Genomic DNA, 13,800 nt, shown 5'->3' on the forward strand with positions numbered 1-13,800 from the left:
AAAGCATCAGTTTAACCAAAAGCCTCCTGAGCTCACTCACTGTGTACTTCTAAACTACAACAGAGCCTTCACTCTCTACCAGGATGGGGAAATGCCAGAAATGAGAATGTCTCAGCTCCCTGGATGTCTCAGCTCTATGAGTCCAAGTCAGTGCTTCTCTGAGTCAAGAAAGGATGCCTGCTGAGTCTCCACCAGGCATTAGAGCCCCATCAATTAAAAAAAATTATAATTTTAGTTATTCTAGAAGTAAATTTCCCTTGTGTCTGTTTTAATTCCCGTGAACACAGCCAGTGCACAACATGTAGGCAACCAAAACTTAACTTGGAGATCAGCACAGGTTTTTTTTGTTTGGCTAGTGAATATTTCACTATTTCACCAATGACTGCAATCAGCAGAGAATATTTAACTTCACGTTTGCATATTCCACTCTGGATTTTCTCTTGGTGCCATGGAAATTAGAATTAATTCCAGCCCCTAAAATAAACTGCTAATGCTTTTGGGTTCCAGGGATCTCATTTTTGTAAGAAAAGGAGACAATTTTTACTACAGAGAATGGGAAACAAGTGTGTGTAACATTACAGTCTATTGATTTCTGTATCCAAGCAAGGCTAGGCTCCTTAGGAGGGTGAAAAAGAAATTTTATTTACTTTCACTAAGGTACAAAACATCTCCTGGCTCTTATGTGCGCACCCAGAACTACATGCTTATTATAGATACTGCTTCATTTTCTGAAAAAGTCATTTCTTGCCTGGTCTTGGCTGGCTGGATCACTCCATCAAGCAGAAAGTTAATTTACAAACTGAAGAGTGTTCCCTGCTCATCCCAGGCCTCCAGCAGGCCCCAGCATGGCCAGGGTCAGGGGGGATAGTTCATTTGAGAGAGAGAATTTGCAGGGAAAGGTGAGCCAGGAGCATCTCTATTAAGGGAATGGGCAGGCACAGAAACTGTGAAGTCCAGGACGTCCTGAGAGGGGTCCCCCCAGCTGACCTAAGACATCCTTGGAACCCCAGCTCACTTCAGTGAACAAATCCATCCTCCCAGTTCCCTCCTGGCAGGAAACAGAGGGGAGGCAGGCAGTCATACCTTGATCATTGGAACTGTCTGGTTTAACTTGGTCAGTGAATTCATGATGACAGGAGACTGGTCCAGCCACTCCTGGGACTTCAGGGCTAACTCAGCCATCTGCTCCAGGGTTGCATTCGACTGCAAAAGAAGCCCCCAGCATATAAGGATTCATTTATTCGTTACCTTACTGATTTTGACCAATAAATAAACCAATAAAACAGATGAGACCAAATTTGTTTTCCTTAGGCTTTTTCCTAGCATCCTCTCATTGTTTGGCAAAATGCCCCTTGACACACTGAATTTATGCAAGTACTTAAAAATATTATATTTAGAGCATGTCTTGAATATCTGCTCTCCTTCTACCATGGGTCTGCCCGAGAACGGGCACTGGTTACAGCATTTGTCCTGGGAGACACATCTCTCCTACTGCCTGAAAATATGAAACTTCAGAAATTGAAGGCCTCAAGTAATTGTCCTATAAATATTAGACCAACAGCAGCTTCTGGAGGGAAGATTCAATCAAAGACAAAAGACGACTCATAGGGCCAGCAAGGCAATTAGGAGAAAATAATTTGATTAATACTCCAAAGAGAGAGAAAGCAGCCCTCTGCTTCCCAGGGAAACAAGCCTGTGCTAGATAAATGACAGCCCTTTGGAGTGGCTATATCCTGATGTTCTGGAACACAGCCATACCTTTCCCATGATTGCTCGAGTTTCTGGGGTATCTGGTGTGAAAAGGATCTTCCCAAGCACCATTGGTTTTAAGAAAGACCAAATCAAAGCTCCGGTCGGGGTCTTGACCAGGTCCAGGTAAAAGGATAAGCAAAATGGGGCTGCAAGGGGAGAAAAACAAACAAATTGCACAGAGAACAACGAGACCAGACACAAGAAAGATACCGGTGTGTTTCTTCTCCCTCTGCCCAGTTTGTGGCTGTGGCCAGTGAATGACTTCAGGGCCCCCTTCACTGATTGATCTAATGCACCCTGACAAAAGCAGTCCACCCCCAAGATCTCCTGTTGCTGAACTCAGGACAACGAGAGTCTCGCTGATCGAGCCAATGTTATCTGCTTGAAGGTTAAACGGAGTCTTGTGAAGTCAGAGGAGCTAATAATGTCAGTACAGTCAGAAAAACTACACATCAAGAAGAAGTAGTGACCTGTCGAGCCCTGGGACCAGATCATCAACAAATGGGAGACAGTGCAGTGTCAAGCACTGCTCAGCTGCACAGGCAGTGCTCCCTTTGAACGTTTATGGAAATAAACCACCAATAATTAGGGCAGTGCAGATCTTCAGCTACCATAAATAATGAGCACTTACAGCCCTCAGAGACATATGGAGAACAGCTCAGCACTAGATCTGTCTGGAAATAGCAGAGTTCAGCTCTGAAACGTTTATGCCCTAGGGAAAAGCCAGACTTACTGGAATCCTGAGGAATCCCATATTTCCTCATCAACTGCTGGACATGGACATCCTCTGCATGAGAACTGTTGCTTACAGGGTCTCCAAAGTCTGGAAGCAAAGACTCAAAAAACAGGGGTGTGATCTCCTGGTTGCAGAGGACTTTTGACATGGATTTAAAAGTGCCATGCGTTATCCCGAAGTTGTTTGGTTTAAATAACGTCTGCAGAAAAGACAAAACACAAATAAATCCTGCAGGCTGAAAGCACCCCACTCGGAGAGAAATAACAGAATGGGAAGGAAAGGACAGAACATTTTTCCACAGCTTTCTTATGAGAAGCTTGTCTTTATAAAAATAGGAACTTTCCACAGAAACCAAGCATTTTTTGATTATGACAGAGGTGGCACACGTATTTACAGGTATGACAGCCCATGTGGGAAGTGCCTACAATGTGTGCAGAGAAATTCCCTGTAATGTGTGCCTGGTGCCATTCACACACCTGGGTTACAACACAGATTTGTCACATGGATGTGCACATCACTGTCCCCATCTAGTCCACGGCTGCACGTGGCTCTGCAACGTGCAGGCAGAATGAGAGCCAGGAAGGATTCCTGTCACTTGTGCTCTCCTGGACTATGGATCAGAGATGGATTGGACACCGTGCTGGATGAAGGCAGTGCACCCTGGAGTTACTGCAGCTGTCAGAGCAGTAATGGGTTTGTACCGAATGTCTGGGGCAGTCTCGAGGCTTTCGGTGTGATCTAATGCACACTAAAGCTGAGGCAGTTTTTCTCTGCTGACTTTGGTGGATTTGCCTTTAGTGGCAAGTTCTCCAGCTGTTTTCACCAGCTGATGCTTCCAGTATTTTGCTGGAAGTCCTCCCTCCTTCAAGACAGGCTTGCTCCAAGTGTTTCTCCCACAGCATGTGTTCCCCACTCATGAGCACGGGATGGTCCCACTGCTCCAAACCAAAACTCTCCCAGGAACTCAACACAGAAGGACAGAATGGTTTGGGTTGGAAGGGACCATAAAGCTCATCTTATTCCCATGGGCAGGGACACCTTCCAGAAGCCCCAGCCAGCCTGGCCATGACCACTTCCAGAGATAAGTTTGATAGAGCATTTTCTCAGAACACCGTTGCTTTGAAACAGAATCCATGGTTTAATGCACCTAATGGCATTCAGGGTAGGAAATTACAGTGGAAATAATTTCAGGTGTATTTTGCCTCAAAAGCACATGCAGACTACACATACCTTAGTCAGTGGCATTTTCCTGGATTGTCGGAACTTTTTCAGGGAATGAATAGCTTGTAGCAATGGATCAATGCCAGATTCAACCTGGTGCCTGAAATACTTCATTTTTGTCAGAAGGCCTAACATCTTGTCCATGGGTTTCTGAAGTTCCTTGGGGAAAAACATCTGCAAGAGGCAGGGAGGAAATCAATTATGATGAGCAGGAATCTGTGTGCACAGGCATGCACACGCCCATAATAGATTAACTCAAACATAAGCACTGTGGGATTTTCAAAACTGTCTGAAGGCTTTACAGAGGGGGTGCCCCATGGGAAATGAATGGGATCTGTACTCCTAAATCCCCAAGCACTTTTGCAAGCCATTCCCCTGAACATTACATAATCCAACAGTGTGTTTCCAAACACCTACAGTTGGGAAATACGTGTCACGTACTGGCTGGGCTATGATCAAATCTCTCATTTCACACAGCACAGGTGTCAAACTCTGCGAGTGACTTTTGACCTCAGCCCAAATTCATTTGCATTGTAATTTAACAGCTTTTTTTTCCCGGGGTCACTCCTGTATTTTTAAATACATGTTCACTATTCACTTCTCGGTGAATGTTTTCTTAGATGCTGTTCCTAGAGTTGGGGGGGGGGAGGGGGGGGTGTGAAATTTGAATCATTTAATAACTTTGTAGTTCCAAATAGATAGAGAAAAGATATTTTACAGGACTTTTCCCAGGGCTTCCCTTTCAAGAAATCAAAAAAAATCAGCTCTGTGCCTTCTTTTTGGGTCAGCTGGGAGTGTTCAAGAGGTTGTGACAGCACATAAAGGATACTAGCAGATAGGGAGGCATTTAGAGTAGGTCCAGTGCCTTTAAATGAGGTTTTCTGCTTTACACCAGCTGGGATTCTCATTTATATCCACTCTGTCACAGCATGGATATGCAATAAAAAGTGCCGCGTGAGCAAAGCCTCATGTTGGCTTGTGTAAGTCAGTGTAGCTTCTGGCCACTGCGATGATATTTTATAACCTTCCAGCCACGGCGTGCATCAAAGACTGAAGAAACCACTCCAAAAATGCACTAACCTTGTATAAGAAATTGTAAACGTCCAAGTGTCTCAGCAGGGTGACCCCAAGGAGGTAGGTCCTGCGAGTCCTCTCTGGCAGAGGGAGGCTGCACAGCTCCTGCAGCACCGCTTGCAGCTGCGGGTCAGCGGGATGGGCGCTGCAGGACTCCAGCTGCAGCACCTGAGAGATGAGCTGGGTGTGCACAAAGGGAAAGGAGGATTGTCAGGGGTGCACCGCACGCTCCAGCACGCGTGGATGAATCTGGCCTGGCTGTCGTTCCTTCCACGGTGCCGTATTTCAATATTTCAACCGCCCAAGAACCAGAAAATGCCTGCCCATTACCCCTGCTCCCAGGGACAAACCCTAAGGACTGTGCTTTACTACCCAGCTTGCACAGTAGCAGAGGTTTTTGTGGCTTCAATTTTTCACTGACTGATGCATGTGAGGTTTGGAAAAGAGCACACTCTTGGGGGCCCAAGATGGCTGGGAAGAGGAAAAGCTCTGGAGCTCTGCTTTCAGGAGCAGGAGGCTGAGGAAGGAGAGCTCATCTCCCGCTCTGGGAGGGTGTTTTTGGACTCTGAGTGCTCTCACACCTTGTGGTTACAAATGTACTTTTCCACCTGGACTGGGACACTTCTCATAGCCCAGGACCTGACTGAAGACCCTGCTCAGCCCCCGTCAGTGTGTCCCAGAGAGCTGTGCCCTGCTCTGGATCAGAGCCATCCCTCTCCTGGCAGTGCCAGCTGCTGGGCCAGCTCCTGGTGACAGCCAAAGGGACCGGTGGCTGGGCTGACCGCAGTGATGCTCCTACTGCATTCCTGGTGGCTATTCCAATCCTCTGCTGTCTATCCCTGTGGGGTCATCTGTGCTTAGCTGCATTCAATAACAAATTATAGCTTTAATGGTCTGAGCAGTAGAAAGCAACAAGATCTCCCAAAAGGATAACAGCAAACTTACCTGACTGCTGTTTTCTGGGGAAGATACTTCCAGAAGAGCATCAATGCTGGCTGTGGACATTCTTGTTGCATTTCTGAGGTCCTCTTTGAGCTGGTCCACATTTTTAAACACATCTCTTAACTTTTCTGGAATGAACAGTCAAAGAAGAATTGATGGAACAGCTTTCTCCAGACACACAGCAAATCTCAAGCCCACAGAGAAGACCTATGTGAAGTATGGAAGTGTGGTACCTCACTGCTGATAAGGAAAAAAAAAAACCAACCAAAACAACTTGGGACATACAGTCATTACTTCCTATGTTTTGCAGTCTGGTTTGTGGGCTGAAGTTATCATGTCTCAGGAGAGAAAAGTTTGCTCAGATGGAAAGACTTGGTGCTTTCTTTTTAAACAAATGGTGCATGGTTATTTCAGTAATGCCACCTCTGACTGGCAGCTAGGCAATTCTTGGGATTTACAGCAGAAAGTGTGGGACCAGTGGTGATGTTCACCAACATTGTAAAGAAAATACTGAAGAGTACCTTGCTTGCTGGAGTCTGTTAAACCCTCAGTGATGTTCAACATGGAATTCAAAGTAGCCATATACTGAGGAATCTCTTGAAAGAAAGCAATTTCTGGTACATTTTCTTGAAGCCTGTATTGGAAAAACAAAACAACAAACAAAACTGAGAATATAAAGAGAAGGCAAGAAGTCATTTCATAAACAGAATACTAAAACAGTCTAGCTCAGAGGGAGAGCCTCACCACTTCAGCTGTGCCTGGATGTCAGTGGCATCCCCAATGAGTACATTCTGGAGCTCCTGGGAGATCCTCCTGTGACTGAGGACGTCGGTCACAAGTTGGCTGCTCAGCTCAGCAGCACGAAGGAGCTGCTCCTGAGACTGGCCTCGCTGACACAGCTCCCCAAAGGGAACCTCAGGGAGCTGGCAGAGCTGCTGGATGGACTGAAAGCTCTCAGAGTCACACAGAAGAGCTGTCAGATCCTGGAGGCGAGAGATCTTCAAAGGACGTTTTGAAAAAAGGAAGACAAATCCACAAACACCAGTTAGATGACAGAATTATAAAAGGCAAGCTTTAAAGCATCTAGCTGTCCCTTTCTGTCTCCCCTTAGGACTAAGATTTTAATATATATATATATATATTTAGTTCATCCAAAAGGTCCCCAATAGAACAGCTTGTGACAATCATCGTGTGAGCTTCTGGCAGACCTGGCTAGACCTAATAAACCTTGCAAACCTTAACATTTCCCCTGCTCAACACACTTCGACAGCAATACTCCATTGGAGTTGCCTGTTTACTAATTAATCTTCTCAGAGACCAAATAAATCCACCTTGCACAACAGGTTTAGCCTTTCAGATACCACCTGGTCATCTACTGCAGCACAGGAAAGAGACTTGGCCAGAAGTCAGAGCTTCCTCATCTGCCAACCCGTGTAAAATTATAGTCCTTTGCTGTTACGGGCTTCCCTCTTGTCTGACATCATTATTTACATTATCAGCTCTTATGGGAAGAATTATTTTCAGGTTTATGCCTTTAAGTACCTGTCACACTGAGGCTCATCATATTATTGCTACAGATGTATTACACAGCAACAACATTGCATTTTTTTTAAAGGACTTTTAACCGCTATTTCTCATAGGCAGCAATAGACTAAAGTGCATGCATGCTATTAGGGCAGTCGTGAATGCATGGGCTAAGAAGGATTTTATTCAAATGAGGCATTGCCAAACCCAAAGCTGGTGAGAGAACTCCATGAATCAATACTGGTGCTTAATCTCAGAAGCCATTCTGGTGTTGTGAGACATCTGGGGCCAGAGGAGCGTGTGGGGACTTGACTCCAGCCACGCTGGTGTTGGTGCAGCTCCTTAGGCACAGCAGTAACCCAGTTAGTCATGCTTCTAAGTGCCAATTAGGAGTGCACAATTCCATGGATTTTCAGTAGGGCAGAGGCACCTAATCCCTATCTGTGCCTTCGAGAACTCTTCCCTACCTCCTCCTCGAGTGAAGCTGACGCAACCCAGAACGATCTCAGCTCTGCACGAGGCTTCAGTAAGTCTCAATATACTGAACTTTAAAACTAGTGGCGCACTGAGGAAAATGCTGCCACTGGCCATCTCTGCAGTGCTCATCCTTCTGGGATGGATGGTGGAAAACAGAGTCGTCCTATCCAGCACATGGGAGGACAGGAACACCTCTACCTTCCCTGAAAAACGGGTAGGGACTCTCTGTAGGGCCAGATAAAAGAACAACCAGTTCACAGGTGACCTTCACATACAGGCAGCAGGCAGAACACAGAGTTTCATTCCTAGTTTTTATCAGCTGCTCTCTTAAGAAAACTTTTTTCCATATGCTGTTTTTCAGAGCCACCATTGCACATTCATGTATCACTGCGGGATGTCCTTCAAGTCAGCATTTTAAGCAGACTCACTTTTAGCTTCAGGAGCTCTGGTATGGATGAATGTTTCTCAGAGGTATTATTTTGCATAAAAGAGTTCTTTTTCAGATGTGTTTGCTTCAAGAGCAGTGTGATGTTTTCTGTGTAGGGAAAAAAAACAACAAAACAATAGTTACTCCAGACAAAAATGCCAGAAACTTCACAGATGGGAATATCAGCACTTTTATTCTCAGGCCAACTGAGCATTGTTATTTTCCACCAAACTCCCATGGCCGAGGACCTCTGAAATCACAGAGCAAGGCCTAAATTGTAATCTGGGTTATAATGAGTTCATTGAGCTGCTCTGTTCCTAGTGAAACCCGCCCCATCCTGGTACCAGTGCACAGGTGAAACCTCTCAGGTGTTACAATAACCTAAAATGATGAGTATCTATGTGAAATACCATGTTAACTCTCAGAAACAGCTGCTGTCGTATTACAGCTACATAAAGCTGTGAAGGGAAAGAGGTTTCTATTTGTAAGATTGCTTTGTCTGAGTGTCAGCAACCTGTCATCACACCGAGAAGAGGAGATGTGCCTTCTGGAGAGACTGGGATGGAAACTCACAATTGCAATGTGACATAACTCTAACAAAACCCGAGTGTGGCTTCTCCGGGTCTCACAGCTCCCATTAACTGCCAGCAGATAAAACCATGTAGCCCCATTCCTTCCATTAGACAAAACACAGGCAGGACACGTTCCAGCTGAGGCCCCTGAGCATTAATGAAATCATGATCACCTGTCAATTCCCCGTCTTCGGCTTCTGCAGCATTTATTAAACACATCAGGTAAGGGTTATAGCTGTCATTCACTGTCACCTGCAAGATGGTGTTTTGAAATTCTAAAAACAGAAATCTGAAAAATAAGACAGGAATTTAAATCAGCTTCTCTTTCAAAAACAAAGTATATATTAGTGAGCAACCTCTCAGCTGTGGATGCTGTTCCTGGGCAGAGTAAATAAGAATTCCAGATAAAAGCCATCTCTCCTAAGTGGGTACCCTCCCAGTGTTATTCCATCAGTTCTTTTTGCTGTTATTTCCCAAAGCTGTCATTCACTCTCAAAATAAGAAAACATACTTGAAAAGTTCACATCTATGTGATGGATGCATTATACAGGCACACCTAAGGGAGGCTAAGGATCAAAAATTAGAGTGTCATCCCACAAAGGAAGGTTTTCCACAGTGCCTACTGCTGGTGGTGAGACTCCTTCAGGACTCTGTCCCACTGTGCATTGATACGTGCCAACACACAAAATTTTTTGTGAGTCTGACTTTTAGTTGTACATTCAGCTCAAAGAGAAGTTTCCCCTTCTTCAATTCAACCCACTTTATACCTTGTGTCCTAAATGACAGTGATTGCAGGCTTGGGTTGTTCCACTGGAAGAAAATTCCATACTTGTCATGCTGGAATGAGAATGGTGGTCACAACCCATCCATGGAATCACAACACCCAAGAGCCAAACTCACCGTGTGATCAAGCTGGTTGGGGACAGGGTGTGGTCACTCAGAGTCCAAGGCAGGGTCTTGTTGTAAAGGGTTTCTGCCACGACAGTGAAGTGATGAGCAACGATATCAATCACGCTGTCAAAAGTGGTTTTGTTGGAGAGAAAAGCTGAGCTGGAACTTATATCAAATTCGTTTAGCAGGCCAGAGATGTTCAGCCCCTCAAGAATGTAGAGGGTGGCTTCTGTGATTTCTAGAGCTGAGAGATTGCTGGCAGAGTCACTTGCCACTGCTTCCAAAAGCCTTGCAAGGGAAGCTCCTTCAGCTGGCTTCCTTTTGGTGCTGAGGAAGCTCTCAAACACATCCCAGACACTTGTGTAGTAATTGCCTTCAGTGAGGTTGAAGGTGCCCTGGAGCCTCTGCAGCAGGCTGTGGAGCTCATCCTGTGCCACAGTGGAGAGTGTGGTCAGATCCTTCCAGTCTGCTGAGCTGCCAGAGGAATTCAGGGAGCTCAGCACTGTTCCATTCAGCAGGGCAGGAAGGAGCACGTTCAAAAGCTGCGATGGGGACACATCACCCACATCCTGGGCTGGGATGGGGCACGAGGCGTCCCCCTGCACCAGCCCCTCCGTGGCTGCGCTCACAGCTCTCGCCTTCTCCTGGAGCCAGGAGTTGCCCAGCTCAGAGAAAAGGTTTAACCTGGAAAGAAAACTCAGAGAGAAACGCAGAGCTCGGGTGAGGCACGACAGCTCCTTGAAAAAGTGCTCCCTGCTGCTGCTGTAGGCAGCAGCAAACTCTGGGGATGCTTTCAGGTTGCTTATGGCCAGCTGGAACACCCTGGTAAAGGTGCCATTGCTCCCTGTCCCACCCTCCACGCCCAAGGAATCCAAGAGGGGCTTGCAGGGGCTCCTGGCTGAGGACTCCCCTAGAGTGACATTTTCAAACAGCACCTCAAGGGCTACGTCGAGCAGATCTTCAAAGGAGCAGCTCTGGAGCATCCTATAGCCATTGCTGCTGCTCTCAAGGAAAGGAGCCAAGGCTAATCGCAAGAACTCCCAAATTTTTGCCTGTAGCGAGGTATTGTGCTGTGAGGGAGACTGGCTGAACTCCTCCAGCAGCAAATGTGAGAAATTGTAGACAAGGTCCATTTTTTCCTCAGATGTTTTGTTTAAGTTGATGTCGTGAAGAACTTTCATTCCTGCTCTCCACATTTCCATCAGTGTCTGGGTGTAGTTACTGTAAGAATCAAGTAACAGGGTGATGGATTCAAGCTTGCTGATGTTATACTTTCTCTGCAAACCTTTCAAAGTTAAGATACCCCTCTGCATGGCCTGCAAGTACATGGACATGTTGGCTCCCCTGGAGTCGCCTTCATCATACAGCTCAAAGATGGAGGATGCAAAGTTTAGCAGCTGCTTCAGTTCCTCGCTGAAAGGAAGACTGGAGTCATATTCCATCATATTTAGCAGATCTTGCAGCACGTCTAGAAGTGGCTGGGCAATGAGACTGTCTGTACTATTCCAGTTCAATGACCGGAGACCTTCAGCAATGTGCCAGAAAGCACCAAGTTCATTTTCCTGCCTGCCAGGAGGGAGTTTCTGCATTAGCTTAGACAACGAAGAGATCAGCAGATAATGATCACTGCTATTCACCTCTGCCATGGCACCAAGAAGCTGCTCAAGGGACAAAACGTGTTCTGCAACATTTTCAGAAGTTCCAGGGGTCAACAAGAAGTCAGAAAATAATGATGACACTTTTTCATTTGTGCTGAGATAATTTTCAATATCTTCAAGAGAGATTGCATCGAGTGCAATCATTTTGATAACCTCCCATGCATTCTCTGTATTAAAATGAGTCCTGTTTAAAATTATCTCATTCCAGATCACTGCAGCCATAGTCAGAACATCTCGATTTTCTTTTCCATAGGGATTAGAGTAGAACAATCCTTCACCACCCCCTTCATACAGAGGAAGTATTTCTTGAAATATTCTTTCAAAGTCCAGTGTGCTGTCTGTGGCAGAAGTTGAACTGAAAAAGAGTTTTAATGAACTATACAAATCACTCAGATCTGAGGATTTAATTGCTTCAGTAGAATTATGAAAGATCCGATGCACCAATGCTTTTCCAGGAGCTACCCCGAAGTCCACGAGGATCAGAGCTTTCCTCATAATTTGCAGGAGTTCCACATATTCACCCACTTCTGTCAGGCTCCATTTAGAGGTCAGCAGGCTGCCAGTGGCATGCCACAGCCGGGAGAAGTGTCCCCACTCGGGCTGGCTGGAAGCAGCTCTGCCCATCTGCAGCAGCTCGTAGAGACTGCTGTTCCTCATGGAAGCAGGTGCTGACAGACGGGAAAACACAGGCAGCCCATCCCAGTCTGCTGAGCTGCCAGAGGAATTCAGGGAGCTCAGCACTGTTCCATTCAGCAGGGCAGGAAGGAGCACGTTCAAAAGCTGCGATGGGGACACATCACCCACATCCTGGGCTGGGATGGGGCACGAGGCGTCCCCCTGCGCCAGCCCCTCCGTGGCTGCGCTCACAGCTCTCGCCTTCTCCTGGAGCCAGGAGTTGCCCAGCTCAGAGAAAAGGTTTAACCTGGAAAGAAAACTCAGAGAGAAACGCAGAGCTCGGGTGAGGCACGACAGCTCCTTGAAAAAGTGCTCCCTGCTGCTGCTGTAGGCAGCAGCAAACTCTGGGGATGCTTTCAGGTTGCTTATGGCCAGCTGGAACACCCTGGTAAAGGTGCCATTGCTCCCTGTCCCACCCTCCATGCCCAAGGAATCCAAGAGGGGCTTGCAGGGGCTCCTGGCTGAGGACTCCCCTAGAGTGACATTTTCAAACAGCACCTCAAGGGCTACGTCGAGCAGATCTTCAAAGGAGCAGCTCTGGAGCGTCCTATAGCCATTGCTGCTGCTCTCAAGGAAAGGAGCCAAGGCTAATCGCAAGAACTCCCAAATTTTTGCCTGCTGTGAGGGAGACTGTCTGAACTCCTGCAGTAGAAGATGTGTTAAATTATAGATGGTGTTAATTATGTCTTCAATGGAACCTTCACTGGCACTTGTATAATGAAGGATTTTCATTCCTGTTCTCAGAAGCTCAGACAAGCTCTCCAAGGTTTTATTGTTAAAATTAAAGAACAGATCTATAGATTTTAATGTACTGACATTGTAATTCAGCTGTAAGTCTTTTAATATGTACAACGTCTTTTGGATGGCTTGAGTGACTTGTGAGATATTGGCTACTCCAGAGCTTTCCCCAAACTCTTTAAACACTGCCGTTATAAATTCTGACAGCTGATCCAATTCTTCACTGAAGACACCACTTGATTTATTATTCAGCTTTTGCAAATGGCTGTTTAACACCTCCAAAAACTGCCCATAGGCAATGATGGCTGAGTTATTCCACCTCACGGATCTCAGCTTCTCCCCAGTGCGCCAGTAGACGTTCAACTCATCCCACCAGGCCTCACCCATGGACTTCTCTACAGCCCTCATCAGCTCAAACACAGGCAGCAGGAGGTACTGATAACCTACACTTGTGCCTGTCATTCTGAAAAACATCTTCTGGAGAGCTAGGAGCTGCTCTGGGAAGTTTCTGTAGGACTCAGGCTCAAGCAGATCATCAGAAAACACAGATGGGATTTCTTGCATTCCACTCAAATGGTCTCTGAGACCTTCCAGAAGTGATGGCATGCTTGTGGAGAGCAATGTTTTGAGAGCATCCTTAGTTTGCAATGTACTAAAATTAGAGTTATTTAGGAGAGCTGGGTTCCAAAGCATTGCAGCTAATTTTAAAGCCCTCTGAATTTCTTTCCACTGGGTCATTGTATTGAAAATGGAAGTCCCATTAAAGTCGCTCTGTAATTGCAGTGATGTGAAGTTAAAGATTTCATCAATTATTTCCTTATTATACGGCTCCTTTAATTTATAATCATGATGTGGATTCATTCCCAGTTCAAGAAATGCATACAATTTCTCTAATGTTTCATTCTTCAAATTTCTGAATAGATTTAAGCTTTTAAATTCACTTCTATTCATTTTTTCCTCAAAGCCTTTTAAACGATGTAGATGCTTTTGTAGGGCTTCTAAATCATCTGAATTAATGGACCTCTTGGAGCGCTTTCCACCAATCTCTGGTGACTTTATTTTTCTGGAGGGGAACAAAAAAGTGTTTTAGTGAATATGAAATCAATGCAAGTG

At 45.7% G+C, this 13,800-nt stretch overlaps 1 protein-coding gene across 1 annotated transcript in view; it reads right to left on the minus strand.

Annotated features, from left to right (window-relative positions):
- ABCA12 (ATP binding cassette subfamily A member 12) overlaps positions 1–13,800 on the minus strand; it is a 79,202-nt gene that overhangs the window by 40,002 nt on the left and 25,400 nt on the right. The window contains exons 10-20 of the mRNA XM_040070191.1: positions 9,626–13,750; positions 8,899–9,014; positions 8,155–8,261; positions 6,470–6,723; positions 6,247–6,359; positions 5,729–5,853; positions 4,790–4,963; positions 3,719–3,883; positions 2,486–2,687; positions 1,759–1,898; positions 1,084–1,203 (exon numbers count right to left, since the gene is read on the minus strand). Coding sequence (XP_039926125.1) covers positions 1,084–1,203; positions 1,759–1,898; positions 2,486–2,687; positions 3,719–3,883; positions 4,790–4,963; positions 5,729–5,853; positions 6,247–6,359; positions 6,470–6,723; positions 8,155–8,261; positions 8,899–9,014; positions 9,626–13,750 — 5,641 coding nt within the window. The remainder of the gene's footprint in view (positions 1–1,083; positions 1,204–1,758; positions 1,899–2,485; positions 2,688–3,718; positions 3,884–4,789; positions 4,964–5,728; positions 5,854–6,246; positions 6,360–6,469; positions 6,724–8,154; positions 8,262–8,898; positions 9,015–9,625; positions 13,751–13,800) is intronic.

The sequence above is a fragment of the Hirundo rustica genome, chromosome 7, assembly GCF_015227805.2.
Source record: "Hirundo rustica isolate bHirRus1 chromosome 7, bHirRus1.pri.v3, whole genome shotgun sequence".
Taxonomy (NCBI): domain Eukaryota; kingdom Metazoa; phylum Chordata; class Aves; order Passeriformes; family Hirundinidae; genus Hirundo; species Hirundo rustica.